The sequence below is a fragment of the Argiope bruennichi genome, chromosome 11 (assembly GCF_947563725.1).
Source record: "Argiope bruennichi chromosome 11, qqArgBrue1.1, whole genome shotgun sequence".
NCBI lineage: Eukaryota > Metazoa > Arthropoda > Arachnida > Araneae > Araneidae > Argiope > Argiope bruennichi.
The window spans coordinates 31,531,950-31,550,642 of NC_079161.1; the positions used below are offsets into that span (position 1 = coordinate 31,531,950).

General features: G+C 30.0%; 1 protein-coding gene and 3 non-coding genes across 4 annotated transcripts in view; 1 reads left to right on the forward strand and 3 right to left on the reverse strand.

The window, feature by feature from the left end:
• LOC129957058 (cytochrome P450 4C1-like) overlaps window positions 1-16,401 on the reverse strand; it is a 35,202-nt gene extending 18,801 nt beyond the window's left edge. Inside the window, exons 1-3 of the mRNA XM_056069194.1 lie at window positions 16,083-16,401; window positions 11,114-11,226; window positions 7,700-7,785 (exon numbers count right to left, since the gene is read on the reverse strand). Of these exons, the coding sequence (XP_055925169.1) occupies window positions 7,700-7,785; window positions 11,114-11,226; window positions 16,083-16,272 (389 nt within the window). The 5' untranslated portion in view covers window positions 16,273-16,401. The remainder of the gene's footprint in view (window positions 1-7,699; window positions 7,786-11,113; window positions 11,227-16,082) is intronic.
• LOC129957978 (U11 spliceosomal RNA) lies at window positions 439-547 on the reverse strand. Its single transcript, XR_008783074.1, has one exon. It is a non-coding gene; the product is annotated as a U11 spliceosomal RNA (small nuclear RNA).
• LOC129957920 (U6 spliceosomal RNA) lies at window positions 2,211-2,317 on the reverse strand. Its single transcript, XR_008783020.1, has one exon. It is a non-coding gene; the product is annotated as a U6 spliceosomal RNA (small nuclear RNA).
• Window positions 2,963-3,078, forward strand: LOC129957903 (U5 spliceosomal RNA). The gene has a single exon (XR_008783004.1). It is a non-coding gene; the product is annotated as a U5 spliceosomal RNA (small nuclear RNA).
• Window positions 16,402-18,693: the final 2,292 nt, after the last annotated feature.

Sequence of the window (18,693 nt, forward strand, 5' to 3'; positions counted from 1 at the left end):
TAATATTTTACTGTCTTGTGAGAGAAGAAATTTTATTAGCCTTGTATATTGAAAATTCATATCAAATAGGTAATAAAAGTGTTATTCTTCAACCATGACTTAAGAATTTGATTAAAACAGCAGATAATATTCAATCATTTTCTCAAACAATCCTCCATCTAAACCATTTGAGATATAAGAATCGCCAAATGTTATGATAAATTATAATCTCAGGTAATTCATAATTTCAGAGAACCAATTCCACAAAAGCGGAATGTAGATGTTCGTGCAATGGTAAAGCATAGAGTTTTCGCGATTAACAGATGGCGCTGCAACCCAAAGATGAAGACTATTGCATCACGATGAAAAAGAATCAAAGTGCATCACATTTTCAGATGAAGTACGCACATTACTTCCGACTACATGTAGCTTGTTCACTTTCTTCCATATTATGATAACAGAGGCGCCAAATGCAATGGCAATCAGCAGCCGCCGTTCCCAAAAATTATGCGTCCAGAATCTCTTGCTAGCGATACTGCGTGCCATTTAGCAGGCAAACGCCCTTTTTAACCTAAAATACGATTGCAGAATATTATATATAATTTGCGTATACTTTTATAGTGGTAATTAAAGCAATTGTTTCTTGTATTTTAATTTTGCATCATTATCTCTGACAATGAGTCAATAGGTAACTCAAGAAGCAATAAATAATGGAATTAATTAACAGTGAACATAAATTGAAAAGCCTTTATAATTCTTATTCTAGCGTAAAAAGCATTTTTATAGAATATATTCGTATAAAACGCTTATTAATTTAGAAGTTCGGAAACTGATATAAATGAAAATTTATCATGCCATGATTTGAATACTAAATATTAGGGAATCAGGAGAAAATGTATTTAAAATGCAGAAATTTAAGCAAAGCAGTTGCTCTTACTATTTTTTTTCAATGGCTAACGCTTATAAATCGAATACAAATTTAAAAGACATAATTGAAAGTAAGAGATAAAATATAATTGTGAGCATAGCTTTCTTTTACCATGAATTGTTTTTCCTCTTTTATTTTAAATAAAAATTTTATTTGTGAAAAGTTAAAGATAAAATTAAATTGTTTTAAGAAAAATGCTAGAATATAGTCGGAAGTAAGGGAAGAATAAATAAGTGCTCTAAGAAATTAAGAGTTGTCTGATTACAAACTCTCTACTATGGAGTTTATTGATTTGCTGCTATATCATTGAGGTTTAGGATGATAAAAAAAATTTTTATTTTCCTATTTTAAATTTTGTTCTTGAAGAAATTTTTCATCATTTTTTTTCTTCAACAGCCTTAGAAGACTGATGGTTCTGTAGCTTCGAAAGAATTTTGATTTTTGCCAGGTTTTTTAAGATGATGCTTGCTTGTTCCCATCTAGAGGGGAAATAATTTAGAAAGTATTTATTGAATGAATTTTGTTATAAATGTGTGTTCTGGGAGAGTGCTTCAGTCACAATTTTGTCTGGACCTGAGGTTTTGTGGATTTTCAACTTTGCAATGATGGTTACGATTTCAGTAAGAGAAGTTAATGGTGTAGTTCATGAATTGCATCATTTGTGTTTGTGTAAAAAGCTCTCGAAGTACTCTTTGCGAACGTGCTTAAGTTTCTAACAAAATTGATTTGGTAGTAACCAACTTTGGAATGATGCTTTTATAGAAGTAATCCTCCTATTCTTTTTCCAAGTTCTCAATGAAACTATCGTCCTAATGTTTAATATTTCCTTTGAAAAATTTTCCAAAAGATCCCTGAAAACATCAAATATTTCAGCACATGCTAAAACAAGTTATCTTGGACCTAGAATGTCGTAAATCGGAATCATTGTAATATAAATTTGAAAATAAATAAATAAAAACAATTAAAAAAGTTTTTGTTGTCTCATATTTGTAATCAATCAATCAATAAATAAAAACAATTAAAAAAGTTTTTGTTGTCTCATATTTGTAATCACATTTTGCCTTTTTTACACAATTGAATATGAAGGCCTGCCACAGTTAATTCCTTTAGATACAAATCATTCAGTGAATTTTCATTTTGAATCAGAATTTAGTTCAAATTTAAATTACAGTTTAAAACATTAAAACGATTTATTTTTCTAACTTTTATGGCAATTTATCTTTCCGCTCATCCGAAATTAAATAAATAACAAATATCGCTGATGTGGGATTCGTTAGAGCTGCTTATTAATTTAGGGAGAGAAAAAAATGTGGAACGCTTCACGATTTTGCGTGTCATCCTTGCGCAGGGGCCATGCTAATCTTCTCTGTATCGTTCCAATTTTAGTATATGTACTGCCGAAGCGAGTACAAAACACATTGAAACTAGCCTTGTATTTATAGGACAAATAATTTTCAAATTAATTATAGTGGTAGTTAAGTAAAGCATTTTCAAATGTTTCCTTATCATTATGATTAATAAACAACTAAAATCGCTTTATCATCATTTTACATTCTTCAAAACTCCTATAATTCCATAAAATAATGTAATCTTTTTTTCCAAGAATAGAATAGAATCACTGAACTGAAATTAAATTTCTGCACAAAGTTGGTGAATAGCGCGTGCGCTTGTGAGCGAAAATTATGTTTCTACTGAAATGTGACACTCGCGATTTCTAACGTGAATACTTTGCTCCTTCTTGATGTCCGATATCAGAAACGTATCAACTCAACAGAATCAATGGAAAGAAAATTTTAAAACAATTTTTGATAGAAACTAGTTGATAATCGTAAGTTATGATTCAAGATTATAGAAAATTTATTAATATTTCATCTATATTATAAATGAAATATTCTTTAATTCCTCGAAAACAGTTTCAAAATTTAAAACAGAAGTTTATAGAAAACATATAATCATCAAATATTTTCGACTCCGAAAAAAAAAAAGTGAAATTTTAACTACCACTTTTAAAAATAAAAAAAGGCAGATATATAATTTCATATGCTGTTCGTTGGTATGCTCTGGTTTCTCTTCAATAACGTGCTAATTTTTCGCCTTTTACTAAAGATTACCGTGGAGAGGAACAACTTAACGAGCCTAATCCAATTTTTGGAATCCCGCTTCGGTGGGATTTATAATTAAAGAAAAGGACACACATCTTCCACTTCACGAGTAGGTGATGTTTCACTATAATAATTCCAATTGACAAAGTCGCTTCACACAGCGCGCGAACGGGGGGAAGAGTAATAGCTCTGACATTATATTATTATCATTATAACGATATAAGCTACTTTAGTTCTGGATGAATAATACAAATCTCAAGAACGATCCGTTATTAGTGTTCCTATCCATATAGATTTTTCAAATAGTATTTTTAATTTAATTCTGGAAGGTCCAGTGTTCTTGATTTAAAGTAATAATCAAGGTAAACTTTGAAAGCTCTGGAATAAAGATTCAATGTTCTTGACTTATAGCAGATACAGGCAAATTCTAGGAAATTGCAACTGAGTGATTCAGTACCTAAAAAATAAACGAATTTTGATAAGGGACAAATTAGGCAACGTCAATTTCTTTATTAAATAAATACCATTCCAAAACATAGATAAGAATTTTACTTTTCTAGTCTAAGATTTATTTTAAATAAAGCTGCTCAAATGCTGTTTCACTCCCGATCTTGGTAACGATCACAGCGCCCCACACTCAACACCCAGTTTTGCATACTTTCTAGAAAACTACCCGTTTTCTTAAGCTTCAAATTATAGCTTGCAGAGCATCTGAAATTCTTAAAACTAAAATAACACTCTAAGCGTTTAGAATTCCATCGGCTTGTTTATTCTTTCAACTTAACAGCGTATCTTACAAACATTGCCAGATTCCAGAAGGTTTACAATTGATCATCAGCTATTATACAAAAAATAAACGAAATAATATTAACAAAATATGTTTATCAAAGAATAAATCGTTTGATTTTACTTTTTAATAATATTTTAACAGAAATAAAAATAGTTGCAATTATAAAATGTCTGAAAAGGAATCGTCTGCTAAATGTCTATTAACAGATTTAGATTATGATATTTATCGAACACTCCCACCTTTGATTATTCGTTAATAATCAAACAGCGAATAAAGAAAATAAGCATTGGATACAAAGTAATTTGCATTGTTCAAGTTCTCAAAAATTTTTGGAGGCACTTTTTCAGTTCTACCTCTTCTTGTTGTAAGAGGTTTTTCACTAATAGGGCTTTCATCTTCTGTTCACTTTATCTCAAGAGGATAAATCCGACGAACAGGATATACAATCTCACAGCTTGGTGTTTTCAATCGCACTACTCTAACGTTTTTATCTTTACCTGGATAAACTTAAAGAATTTTAGTCATTGGCCACATTAATATTTTCTTTGAATCATTTTCAATTAAGACAATTTTTCCAGGTTTTACTTCATAATAATTGCTTTACTTCCGTGGTTGTAATAATATGCCTAAATATTTAAGGTGAAATCTGTTCCTTAAGTGTTATCTAAGATTTAGTCGATATTTCAGACACCTTTTAACATCTGTAGTGTCGAGTTGCTCTAAATCGGGCACTCCCACCGTCGAAATTTCTTGTATAAACATTGATGGAGTGAGCGGAATGAGGTCATTGGGATCTTCGGATAAGTATGTAAGAGGTCTGGAGTTAATGACCGCCTCACAATCACATAAGATAGTAGTTAACTCTTCATAGTATAAGCAGGCATTCCCTAAAACACGTCTAAGAAGTTTTTTAACCATTTGTACAATCCGTTCCCAAAACTCACCCCACCAGGGTGCAGAGGGTGGTATGAATTTCCATGTTATTCTTTGAATAGAAGTTTCTCTTTCGATCATATCCCAATCCAGTTTTTGCAGCAAATTTTCAGCGCCTACAAAGTTAGTGCCATTATCGCTGTAAATAACCTTTGGTCGGCCTCGTCTGGCTATGAACCGCCGAAGGCAAAGAAGGAAGGATCTAGTATCAAATGACAGTGCTACGTGAAAAGAACTATCCAACATTTTCCCCCTCCCTTAAGCGTAAATGGTCCAGCTAAATCTACGCCGCTCGCTTCAAATGCAGTTGATTCTTCTACTCTTTCCTGAGGCAAACCGATAGGTTGGGTCTCTATGTTCCTGGAATTGTATCTCTTTCATCTTAAGCATTTGTTAATTTCTCTACGAACGGTTCTTCTTCCATTTATAATCTAGAAATTTTCTCCCAGTTTTGATAATAGAATCTGCACTCCAGCATGAGAGTTTTCCATATGAGCTTCTCTGACAAGAAGCTCTACCAATCTAGGTTTTCCAGGAAGAATAATGGGGTATCTAAAATTTCGCAAGTCATCCTTCTCAGTTAATTTTATTTTAATTCTTAAAATACTGTCCTCATCTCTAAAGACATTGAGGGTCTTCAAACCTCTAACTGATTCTTCGGTGAAATACTCTTCTTAAATCATCCTAATAATCCTTTTTTCTGCTTCATTTATTTCAGATGTAGTCAAACATTCCTCCTTTCTGCATTCCTTTTCGGTCTTAGAATTATACTGAAATCTTGAAATCCAACCCAAAATTTTAATGATTTTGGCATGGCTGGAAAACCAAGAGAAAAGACTGCAGTAACAGGAGAGTTGTTTACAAGACTAATTGATTTGCCATATTTTTCTACAGAAACAATCTCTTTATTAACATGGTGATTAGATTCTGCCCACAAATCCTTACTTAAGAGTAACCATTTGGGTCTCTTCCACTATTTAGAACTGAGAAGCTTCAAAACGGAACATCCACGAGAGAACAAATCAGCGGGGTTTAATGGTCCCGGAACATGTCTCCAGTCATCTATATTTGACAGCTTCCGAATTTCATTCACTCGATTGCGGACAAAAACACTCCAAGGTTCATCTAGTCTGATCCATTGAAGAGCTGTGGTAGAGTCGTTCCAAAACTGTGTTTTCACATTTACAATATTTAAACTCACTTTTACATATTTTAAGAGTCTTGCATCAATGCAACGGGCAAGCAATTCCAGTCTCGGTAGAGTAATGGATTTCAATGGAGCTATTCTAGATTTAGCAGCTAGTAATTGTACAGAGGTGACTATAACTGCTGCGTATAAAATGCCGCTAGCATGGCAAAATACATGAAAGCTAAAGGAAGAAACATTGCGGCTAAAATTTTTCCTTGGAATTTTCACAAGATGTAACATTTTAATATCTTCTATCCATTTAAGAATTTTTTCCTTCATATCCGTTGATACTTCCGAATCCCAGCTTTGTTTCGATCGCCAACACTCTTGCAATAATATTTTAGGTTGCGAAGAGACTAGACAAGTAAAACCAATCGGATCAAAAATTCTATTGGCATAAGATAAAATCACCTGTCTAGTAATTGTATCAGGTGGCATTTCTAGTAAAGAATTATCACAAAAGAGCACATATGATTTTTCCCACAAAGTCCTGAAATAGGAGTTGGTTTCGGATCTTTTAATGAAACTGCCTCTCCTTAATTTTATTTAAGATTTTTGAAAAAGTTTATAACTTTTGCACAGTTATAAAAACAGAGATAATAAAAACAGGTAATAATATAATAACTTAGTATTGAAAGAGTAGTATGAAATTAGTATTAAAATTAATTGATTGATAAATTATTCTAGAAAAGTAGCTTCAGAAGTTCATAATATTAATAAAATAAAAATATTCAAATATAAGTGCTTTATTAAAAGCAGTAAAAAAACAAGAAATATTCGTCTGCATGATGAAAATTTTTTTAATTAATATAAAAATTATTATTATCAAAAATTAAAATAATACAATTATTCCATAACAAAAACAGAAGCTATGCATTTTTTGTTCAAAAACGAAACACATATTCAAAATTAACTTTTTCGAAACTTTCTTCAGTTCAAAATATAAATGAATAAAAATTTATAATTTCTAAAGGTATTCACTCTCATTAGAAGGTATTCTGAATAATACTCGTCCGGAATGTTCACAAATATAATATTTTGGATTCCTCTCATTTTATTGCATTTTCATATTCCTTATTTTTTTTAAGAGTTCGTAAGCAAGACGCTCATCCGGAAAAACAAGAACAGAATGCACAGAAAAAAATAGAACTAAAGAAAACAAATTAGCAATAAATAATAAGCAAATATAAAATAAATTATATTAAAATGCCTAATAGCAAACAAAATATACAAAATTATGCTCACCATGTTTTGTCTTAGGCTTAACAAAATAAAATATGGCAGTAATGCCTTCGGTTTGTAATTCTGGGTGTTCGGTAAATATCATAGCTAAATCTGTTAATAGACATTTAGCAGACGATTCCTTTTCAGACATTTTATAACTGCTACTACTTTTATTTCAAATAAAATATTATTAAAAAGTAAAAGCAAACGATATTTCTTTGATAAACATATTTTATTAATATTATTTCGTTTATTTTTTGTATACTAGCTGATGATCAACTGTAAACCTTTTGGAATCTGACAATGTTTATAATATACGCTGTTGAATGAATAAACAAGCCGATAGAATTCTAAACTGCTTGGAGTATTATTTTAGTTCTTAAGAATTTAAGATGCTCTGCAAGCTATAATTTGAAGCTTAAGAAAACGGGTAGTTTTCTAGAAAGCATGTAAAACTTACAGTAGAACGCGAAAAAGGTTAGAACTGTTGAACAAAATATTCATACCTAAAATAAATAACAAAGAGAATTTTGGATCTAATTTACTTCACTAACCTTGTGAGAAGACCATGACCTAGCCACCTGTGGAGAAATGAGTATTCGTTTGATTTCTCCAATGATGTGTTGCTGCTGAGTATAATCTAAGAAAAGCAGAATTATATCATTAAATTCATATTCATTTTATTTGTTTCAGAACTACATTTTAACACAGGTAATACTAAATTTACTTAATATACATATCAGCATTTTCGGTGAACCAAAACTTCATTTTTAATTATTAGTTATTTGAGAGCAATTTTTTGAAAATATAATAAAAAATTGAAATTATTTAAGTCTTTATCAATATCCGATTCTAACTGTGGTCCAATAGCTAATAATTATTAGATATATAAGCATGCAATTGAAACCAAGAAAATATTCTAAATTATACAAAGGATTACATTTTTTTAAAAATTATTTGACTACTGAAAAAAAAATGAGGTATAAATTATTATGTAGTTTTTGGATCTATTAATCAAATTTGTTAAAATATTTTTGTCACATTAGTATTCTATAAACAGAAAAATAAAAAAAAAGAATGCTATTTCTCTACGATTAACAGTTTAGTTTTAAAGCTTTGAGTTTCTTTTTTTCAAGAACAATAATCGAGCGACTCGTGGAATCAACATTTACTGGCCCACTAGATGACGAATCTTCATTGATGCGGCATTTAATATGATATTCAATGTTTTAATAACTAGATAAGCTTTGTTTGCAGAAAAGTGGTAATTTTTGATTTAGTAAGTTAGTGCATCATATATATTTTACTATGATTAATAAGAGCGGAGATTGCCTAAAAATTTAGACTGGTTTTTTCAGCAATACATTTTTTCACTAAAACAATTTAGTGCATAATTTAATTATTTACTTCATTTAAAACATTTTTTTTTCACATGGTAATATCAGTCTCTCCTTAATACTTTAGAAAATAGTTATTGGACTTATATTTCAAAAAATGTCCTGTAATATATAGCACAGCAGCCGGATATCTAAAATACTCATTATTAAGCATAATAAAGAAATAAAACAAAATGGAACACTAATTCTTAAAAGCTTTTAAAAAATCATGCTAAAAATCAATATATTATTATTACGGAACTGCAAATTATTGCGGAGTTGAAAAATGACGTGTTTATGCACATTTTGTGCAAAAATTAAGCCTGGATCACAAACAGATTTCTTAAACATACACTCCTGATATGCAATTTCGATTTCAGAAGAAAAAATACTTCATAATTTGTCCGATAGGGGAACACTGATCCTGTTGTGCTTCTGATTTCGATAAAAATTAAATCGAAATTTTGTGGACATACACTGAAATTCTTTTATTATGTATAATTGAGCAGGAAGCAATTTCCCTTTAAATTACGATTTTAATGATTAGGACGCATTACATTACCAGATCAAGTGTCATTTATTAAACCTGAAAATAAAACTGCTGTTCGATAGAATGCATTGAGATCTTACTTTCACAAGCCATCGGCGAATTGTTTTGCGTTTTGTGGAGATTGGAACTATTGTAGTGAACATTCATGGCGCTGCAAGATAACTGTAATGCAGACAATTAAAGAAATTGTGACTGAAATTGTTGAATAAGCTACAACAAACGCATATGATAGCAGTTATAGCACGTGCTACCCAATAGCTTCCCTTAAATTTATTGCAAATAAATTTTTAAAAGCAACTTATTTGCAAAAACAGCGTCATTTTCTCCCTATAGGCCAAAATATAAATTTTCCTCTCTTTCTTCTGAGATCGAAACATGTGTCAAGGAGTGTATTGCACAAAATTTGGTTGCGATAGTGTATATGGTTTCTGTACCACAGGTACCAAAACCTGTTTAATCTGGTCCAACCAGTACTTCTTAATTAATGAAATGTTTTTATTAAAATACTTTCTTTTCCAAGAAAATCCTCAATAAAGGATGTTTTAATACTAATTAATATCAGTTTCTTTCTGAGAAAATATCATCATTGTCTAATATAAGTTTTTTTTTTTTTTTTTTGTAAAAGAATTATTTTTGAATGTTTGTTTTAAAACGAGAATTTTTTATGATTGGCGTTAAATGGTGCTATCGCTTGTTAAGCAATCGATTAAATTTCGGATTTCCTTCAGAGGAAGAATATTTATTCAAATAAAATAACTTCGATTGTCAAGAAGTGAGTTAACCACGTGGTCTTTTTGGGCGGAGCCAGCTGTCAGTCATGTAACTACCACGTGATCTCATTATTAATGCTAGGATATTTTCTTTTTATATCAGAAGCGAACTTAAATATCAAGGACCAATTTGGGTGTGATTTAGGCTCCCTGTCGAATATTATGGTATGTGTTGGCTTGCTACACCTTGTAATATTTTCTCGGATGCGATGTACATATTGAATTGTCCTCGAAGGCATAATCAAGTGCCTTTTGTTTATCAAGAAATTTTCAGTCTAAATTTATTGATGTTTTCTTCAAGTTATTTAAAAAACAGTTTCAAATCTTCACTATTAAATTATTGAGAATCACGAAAGCAATAATTTTTACTCATTGCTCTGCTAAATTTTTTGCTCTTTTAAAATTGTTAGTTGTGCTTCCATTTTCCAAACAATAAAAAATTTAAAAAATTAAAATGTTTCCACCAAACTTACTTTGTGTATTTCATTTGTCATCTACAATTATTTATATATTAGAAAATTATCGAAACAATATTATATAATTATTCATTATTTATTAATTCCAAATAATATAATTTCCTACTAACTACCCTAACTGCTAAAAATGCATTATTTGAATATTTGTTAGTAGTAGTAGTAGTAGTAGTATATATATATATAATGTAAACACATATTTTTAAACAGATTTGGGGTCGAATGGAGAAGACGGTTTTGTAAATTTTAAAACTTTATTCCATCCCGGATGGCATAATTTATGTACAAGCAAGAAGCGACGAGATACATCAATTTACAGCACGACACAAGAGCAAGAGAGCGAAATATATTTCCCTGTAGTTTTATACTATGAGATTCTGATAAGAGATTTCTTTACACGTGTCGATTTAGGTAATTAAATAAGGAAGATGGAATTGGATCAGGTAATAAGAAAAATTTTAGAATGAAGTTAATATGGGTGAAATTAAGATAAAAATTAGGAAATTAATTAGTATTTAGAGATATCATTACGCACGCGCGCGCACACATACACACATTTATATATATGCTCTTAAGCGATCCTTTGATTTAGGGTTTAAGGATCATATTCGAGGAGATGAACAGAAAGCACCCTCACATCATATCACGTGAAGCAGGAAATGAGTGATATTTCTATGAAGAAACCTTTTAAAAATGGCTGTTACAGAATTCTCGCCATGGCGATCGTTGTAAAATGATTTCAAATCAAAAAGGAGCCAAAGCATAAAATAGCTTGTCGATTGTAAATGAAATCACTTACTTCAAGTAACTCTGGCGAATTAACAGCAACCATTGGACTCCAACCAAGCCAGACACACTGAAATCCGGGTTTTCGAAAAAGGAGATCATAGCCCATCACTCTTTCAAGGGCATCTGAAGAATAATGTGAAACAGATATCAACGTGAAATATTCTTTATCTATTCCCAGAATGACATAATGGAGAATTAGAGAAAAAATATCAAGATTTTACTTTGTAATATCAGAGTGTAAAAATGTTCTAAGCTTGATTCGTTTGCCAAGTTTTGTCTGTATTGATTGCTTCAGCCCTTGCATTACATGAGTACTGATTCTTTCATCGCGCAATATATCAAGAAATACAGACAAAACTTGATGCAGAAAGAAATACAGACACTTAAATGCAGGAAAGAGCAGCAATGTTTAAGAACGGACGAAATTTTAAAAAATTTATTCCTTGTTCACTTATGAACATAAACTTGAACTTATAACGCTTTCTTTAATCGGTAGCTGCTTAGCTGATTAATGTTTTGTTACAACAATGATAATCACCGAAAAAGAAACCTTTAAAATTTTATTGAAAGCAACGAAATGTCTGACAACAGATTTAATACGACTGAAAAAACAATTTTATGAATTTTAAAAGGATGCCAAGTCACTCACGTGGTACAATATTTTCGGAACTTTACGGTGAATAATGTCTAAATTTTGGTTAATTTTTAATCAACTAACATTCTAATAAAAAATAACGGATATATATAAAACATTAATGTATTTGACACAGAAAATCTTTTTTATTAATTTCTGCCTATAGGCAAAATTCAAGTATAAACAAATCGTTGTACGAAAGTTTCAAACTGCTTCAATGACCCTTTTACATAATGGAGCTGCAAGAAACCATTAGAAATGCTCTGGAAAGGACTCACCTTGTCTTCAAAAACTCCATTCAGTCAGTGTGGAAAGAAAAGATATTTAAAAAAAATCAGAAATTAAACAGAAAGTTTTATCGAATGTGAAAATAGGCTTAACTATCTCCAAATATCGCTAGGACTTAACTGTAGAAATTGGTGGTCATATTTTTCAAAACTGTTATCCCACAAAAATAATTTTTGCATTATCTTAAAACTCAAAAACTTTCTTTATAACGATGTCAGTTTCAATTCCACACAATTTTTTTCTTTATTCTTAATTAGCCGCCTTTGGCGACCAGCCGGTTCGCCAATCTTAATGTTCGTTTAAATTTTAATAATTAAATCGGTTGAACGGGAGTTTAACCCCCTTCATCGCCAAGTTGCGATAACGCGCCAAAGCTGGCAATCTTTATTATGCACTATAATTGAGCATCTGCTGCTTTGCTTTTGAACATTTCGCAAAACCGTTGTTGGCGATTTTTAAAAATTCCGCCAAGCAGGAGGTTAAACTCCGGTCGTACCATTAAATATTTTACGCAATTCCAACTTTAATAGATTCTTCACCAAAATATTTTAAAACTTCAAATTTTGATAGTCATATAATTCACTCATAATATTATAAAGGCCTTTAGTCATAACGTGATATGTATCTCTCTAATTTTCTGTTACCCCTCTTAGAATTTATGCTTTAAATTAAAGTTTAATTGATTAATCTGCAATTAATATAATAATATTTTTTACTGAAACAAAGCATTTTTTTAATAATATGATTATTGATAATAGAGTCATTGAGCGTTTAAACTTTATGGGCACTAAAGAATATCTTTCTTAATTTATGTAATATCTCAAGAATTTGTCAACAAAATTTTCTCAGATTCATCATGAACAGATCGATTCATTAACAATGTTTCATTTTAAATGCATCAAACACTAAGAAAATAAAATGAATCGTTTAAAATAATCGGTCGAAAACAGGTTTAAAAAAACTACTTAAAAAACAATGTACTTAAAACTATAAGCATATACAAAAAATATATAACTAACATAAATACAATTTACTTACAAAAGCATGCAACTAACCTAAAAATAATTTAAATCATTGAAAACAGGTTAAAAAAAAACTACTTAAAAAACGATGTACTTAAAACTATAAGCATATACAAAAAATATATAACTAACATAAATACAATTTACTTACAAAAGCATGCAACTAACCTAAAAATAATTTAAATCATCCGTTGATAATGGTTGCCATGTCAACAATCAGAACACAATGCGCATGCGTGAATTTTCTTCGCCAGTTACGGTAACGCAAATGCGTGAATTTTTCTACGCCAGTTGGGGTAACGCTATGCAGATTATACATTTTTAATTTCCTTTATTCTGTGTTATTTTAATTCAAAAGTACTTCAGAATGAATCTGAAACATGGATTCATTAACAATGTTTAATTTTAAATGCATAAAACATTAAGAAAATAAACAGAATCGTTTGAAATAATCCGCCGAAAATTACTGTTGGGAGAAAAAAAAACTGAAGCCTTACTCATTTGGTGGTGGGGAAAATGGAAGATTTTTTTGGCGGAAAAGTTGGCGGTGGGGAAAATGGAAGATGATTTTGGCGAGAAAGTTAGATTTTAATTAATAATTAAAATTTCAAAAAAGGGACCCCAGGTGCACATTCCCGACCTCTAAGGTATACATGTACCAAATTTGATAGCTGTATGTCAAATGACCTGGCCTGTAGAGCGCCAACACACACACACACACACACACACATTGAGCTTTATTATAAGTATAGATAATTTTTTTAAAAAAATTAATATTTATTCACAATCGTATTTACCAACCAGGACTAATTCTGATTTGCAAATTAACCCGCCGATTTGTTATTCTCCATGCCAAACAGCATGTGGGATGATGTCATCTGCTTCCTCTGTATTTTCACTTGCAAGTTTCTGCATCCACAGTACAACAGAAATCGTTTAAACGGAGTATTTTGGATTTGGGGCTGTTAGTTTTTTAATTTTCAGAAACTCTCTTGAAATATACAATTCCTACCCTCCAAAGTATGTATGTGCCAATTTTGGTAGTTATAAACCCAGCTTTAGTTGCTGCCTTGTTGAGTTATCATTTTCACATTATAATATTTACAAAAAGGTTGTGAGCCTAAAATCTATTGTGTGTGTGTGTGTGTGTGTGTGTGTGTGTGTGTGTGTGTGTGTGTGTGTGTGTGTGTGTGTGTGATGGACCTACTTTCATCAAAATGACGTCACAGTTTAAGCTGCGTGATCCTGCAAGCGGATTTATTATGCGATGTACGAGTAACTGCAACTGTATCTTTTTTTCCTTTTTTTTAATGTTTCCGTTAGATAAACACGTTTTTTTTACGCCGTCATTGAATTAAATATTATAGACAACATTTACCACACACACACACACATATATATATATATACAGTACACTCCCGATTATCCGCGGAATTGGGTGGCGCGGCCGCCGCGGATAATCCGAAAAAAGCTAGAAACGGGTATAGCAAAAGAGAAAACAGTCATTCCAACTTTGAAAAATCGTTTTATGTACAATAAAACGTAAAATAAACAGCAGGAAATGTTTAACTAACGCTTAATATTTTAGTACATCACTCAAAACTAACCTAAAATGCATTTTGTTAATGAAAACAGAAAAGTGCTTTGTATTTACGAGAGGCGTCAAGGATGCACAGAAAAATGAATACATATGTACTGTTTTAATATTGTAATGTATTATGTAATTACAAAAGCATAACTGTAAAACTGCACCTTTTTGAAAAAAATCAGTCAAAAAAAAAAAAAAAAACTTTGTGCGGCAAGCGCGGATAATCCGCACCGCGGATAATCGGGAGTCTACTGTATATGATTTTTACCATAAAAAATTAATTAATTAAAATTTTGACCATACTTAATTACTTTCAGCTTCATAAAATATATAAATCATCAGTGCTGTAGAACTATACAAATCGCTGCTTTTAATTTTGAAACCTATTACACAATTTAGAGGAGAAAAAGGAAACTACAAAGTAAATAATGATAGCACATGGATTTAGTTTTATCTGGTGACGACGTTATCTCATGCATCAGATCCACAAGATTTTTTATCAGTTTTCTCTATCTTAAAAACTATATTTTATTTGCTATTTATATTTTCACAATTTTATTTTTTTATTTATTATTTTATTATTGCTTTATTTATTATTTATTATTTTTTTTATTTATTTTCTTTTTTGAAGAAGCTCGAAATTAATTCAGTTTGCTTACATTCACTTATTAATAGCTTTGTTCTTTTTTCTATTACCATTCAGAGAAATTTTTTTCTTATTGTTATTTTTCATTACAATCCTTTTGTTGATTTATAAAGACGGCCCTGATAAAAATTTTATAAAGATGACTAAAAATGGATTTTTTAAAAAAATTAATTTTAAAGTACGACAAAAAAATTCCTCCGTATTTAATTTAAAGTAGTAGTAAAGATTTTTTAGAAGCTTTAATACGTAGTGCAAATATTTATAAATAAACAACATAATTTTAAAAAGATGGGCTAACAATTCTAATTAAAAAGTATGCGTTTCAAGTAATAATTACAATAAAACTATCATTTTAACATGTATACAGTATCTTGAATGCAGCATCCGTTTAAAGAAAATAAACAGTACAATCCACATTTAATATACTCAAATTTTTTTAATAATATTATATTGTAAATATAATCTCATTTTAAAAATGAGTAGATTAAAGAATAATGACAGAAGAGAATAAAGAAAATAACCATAGCTTAAGATTATATGAAAAGGCAAAATTTAGAAACCTGAGACGTATTTCGAATTAACTACGAATTCAAGTTAAAAACATTCCAATTCTGTATAATCCAAACAATCGATATTTAACCGTATTTTAAACAATTTCTTACTCTTAACAGTCGAAGGAAAAATTCTAATGCATTAAGACGATATTTTCAATATAATAATCATATGATAAAATTTAAAATCCGTTATACCTTTAAATTGTACAGGATAAATTTAAATAACGACAAAACAAATCATACTTACAAACTCCTGGATGATGCGCAGATTTTCTTGTATAAAGCTTTAAAGCCCAACCCACATTTCCAAATAAAAAGTGGGGCTTAGCTCCTGGAAGTTTTTTTAGGATTTTATACCAGGAACGGTTTTTTAAGTATTGTTGAATTGAAAAAATGAAAATAATAACTAAAACAGAGTACACAAGAGTCAACATCATCCATTAAATAATCTAATAGCTAACCTTGAAACAATGAATAAAATAATTTTAATGACTGTTTTCTAAAAAATAATATTTGGAATTTTAAAAAAAATTCTTTATAGAAAGATTTTATTTGTTATGAGAGTGCATTTCTCTTCTGCTGAGTTTTGCTATTTGGTAGATCGTGCTTGAAAACAAAATCACTTATCAGTGTTATCTAAGTTGTTATCAGTGTTCTTACGACAAGCAGATAAAACAAGAAAATAGCTGATTTTATAAAACTCGGAATTTCAATGAAAATAGCAAAATATAGAAGAAAAAAAATGATAGCAAATTTATGGGCTTAAATTGTCGAGTTCGTTCTCTGAAATTGACCTATAAGTTTGGACTTGGATCTGTTTCTGGATAGTATAAAGAGGGAGTTTCAACTCTATTTTTCCCGTTTAAGTTTTTTTTAAAATTACTCTTAAAGAAAAAAATTTAATTTGAAAGGTTTTAAGCATTGAAAATGCTTATAAAATGAACTGTAAAATGTAGCGATAGCTTAATTAGATCAGGAGTAAGTTTTAAAAAGTGCTAATATGGAAAAATGTTTTTCATTTTTTTATTCAAGATATATTTTTGGAATTCCTCTTGAGTGCCCTTTAAGAAAAAGGGAATGACTGGTAAAAATTTCGGATCAATATTTTCACTATTTTCTTTAAAAATTCAACTTTGGTTTGAAAGTAACAAGGCCGTCGAAAAATGCCTGTAACTATATTTTTGTCAGAAATCAAAGACCGAAAAATAAGTCATTTTAAAATGGTTTCTTGCTTGAATTAGATGTATGAAGAGTCTTAGTGCCTAGACACTTCTACTCAGTTTGAGGTAGCTAGTAACAGATTGATAAGCAGAAATAATATACCATTGATAAAACAGGCTCCATTTCGATGGTTAACTTATCGGAGCACCCGTCCTTAGAGCAGAAGACCATCTCCTTCATGGCAGTGACTGTATGATAACATGGCTCTTTAGTAACTGAGTAATCGTTAGAGAGTTTTGCTAGTATTTTGGTTAAGATTCTCCACGAAGCTAGAAAATGGATTGGTCAACTAAGTGAGAGATATGAAACGGAGCTATTCTATTAGATATCATAATGGTCGATTTAAAAAATAAGTGGTGGATATTAAATTTAGCATTTCACATAACATTTCAATTACTAAGCCTGAGTTCATTAACCGAAAACTGTTATGTCACGAATTCGAATTTTCTAGAATCAATCACTCCAACATAAGGATTTTTCTCTTTTTAAAACCTGTTTTGAATAGCCATATTAAAAACTTAAACCTATAAAATTACGGTTATGTATTTTTGTTTTCTGGGAAAAAGCACAATTCGATTGGATTATTATGTCAAGCGCCATCAGTCTACTTTTAAATGAAATACGAAACTGAACAGTTTTATAGAAGCCGTTACCAGAAAAATGAGATTATCTTTCTAAAATTCAAACTTCATAATTTCTTCAATATTATATTTTGCTGATTTTAATCTACATAATTTTTTACAATCATTTAAATCAGTTTTGCAGTTAAAACTATATGCTGATTTTTAATGGCGTAAAAATTAACCCTCAGGGCCACAATTAGGCTAGATAACTTGTATAAAACACTCGAAGGAAATTCCGAAATATGTTTTCTTGACGATTAAAAAAATCGAAAAAATTGTCACAATCTGCTTTCCATAAATTTTTTCTTTGATATCAATTTATGCTTTTCTGAGGAATTTCTTTCAAAAATCGATCATTAAATAATTAGTTATTATGAATTCTAGAACTAAGCCTCAAATTTAGAGGCGAAATTCAGGCATAGTTATTATTTTTAATTGACTCTGAATAAAGAGTTAGAATTTTATATTATCGATATTTTATTCAAAATTTCAGTTAAGATAAAATTTCAAGAGAAATTTTTTTAAGTCCTTCTCCTATTAAATGACTCTTTGACGATAGTAAAGAAAGACCTCTAAACAGGCAATAAGTATTTTTAAAAAAATATATAAACTATTTGTTTTATTGGAAATATGGGATTAATAACAATTAACAATCAATTGAACTGAAATAAAATTGTGAGTCATTAGCATTACAAATATATTATTATTTCTTTGAAAAAAAACAGCTAGGAATCAATGGAATCAATATTTAAGAATCAATCGGTATAAAGGAACAAAGGGAATCGATAGCATATATTTTCAAAATGAGAATTTTCAAAGGTAGCAAAATAGGCAAATACACCCATTTCTTGAAATAAATCTTCTTGAACACAAGTGAAATTTCATTGTATTGCATTTTCACCAAATATCAAATTTTGATAGTAAGAATATAACGTTCGCTTGAGTTTGATGACAGATAAAAAGTTAATTTAAATTATTACTTTTTATTATATTTATTCATAATGAAATCCAGTG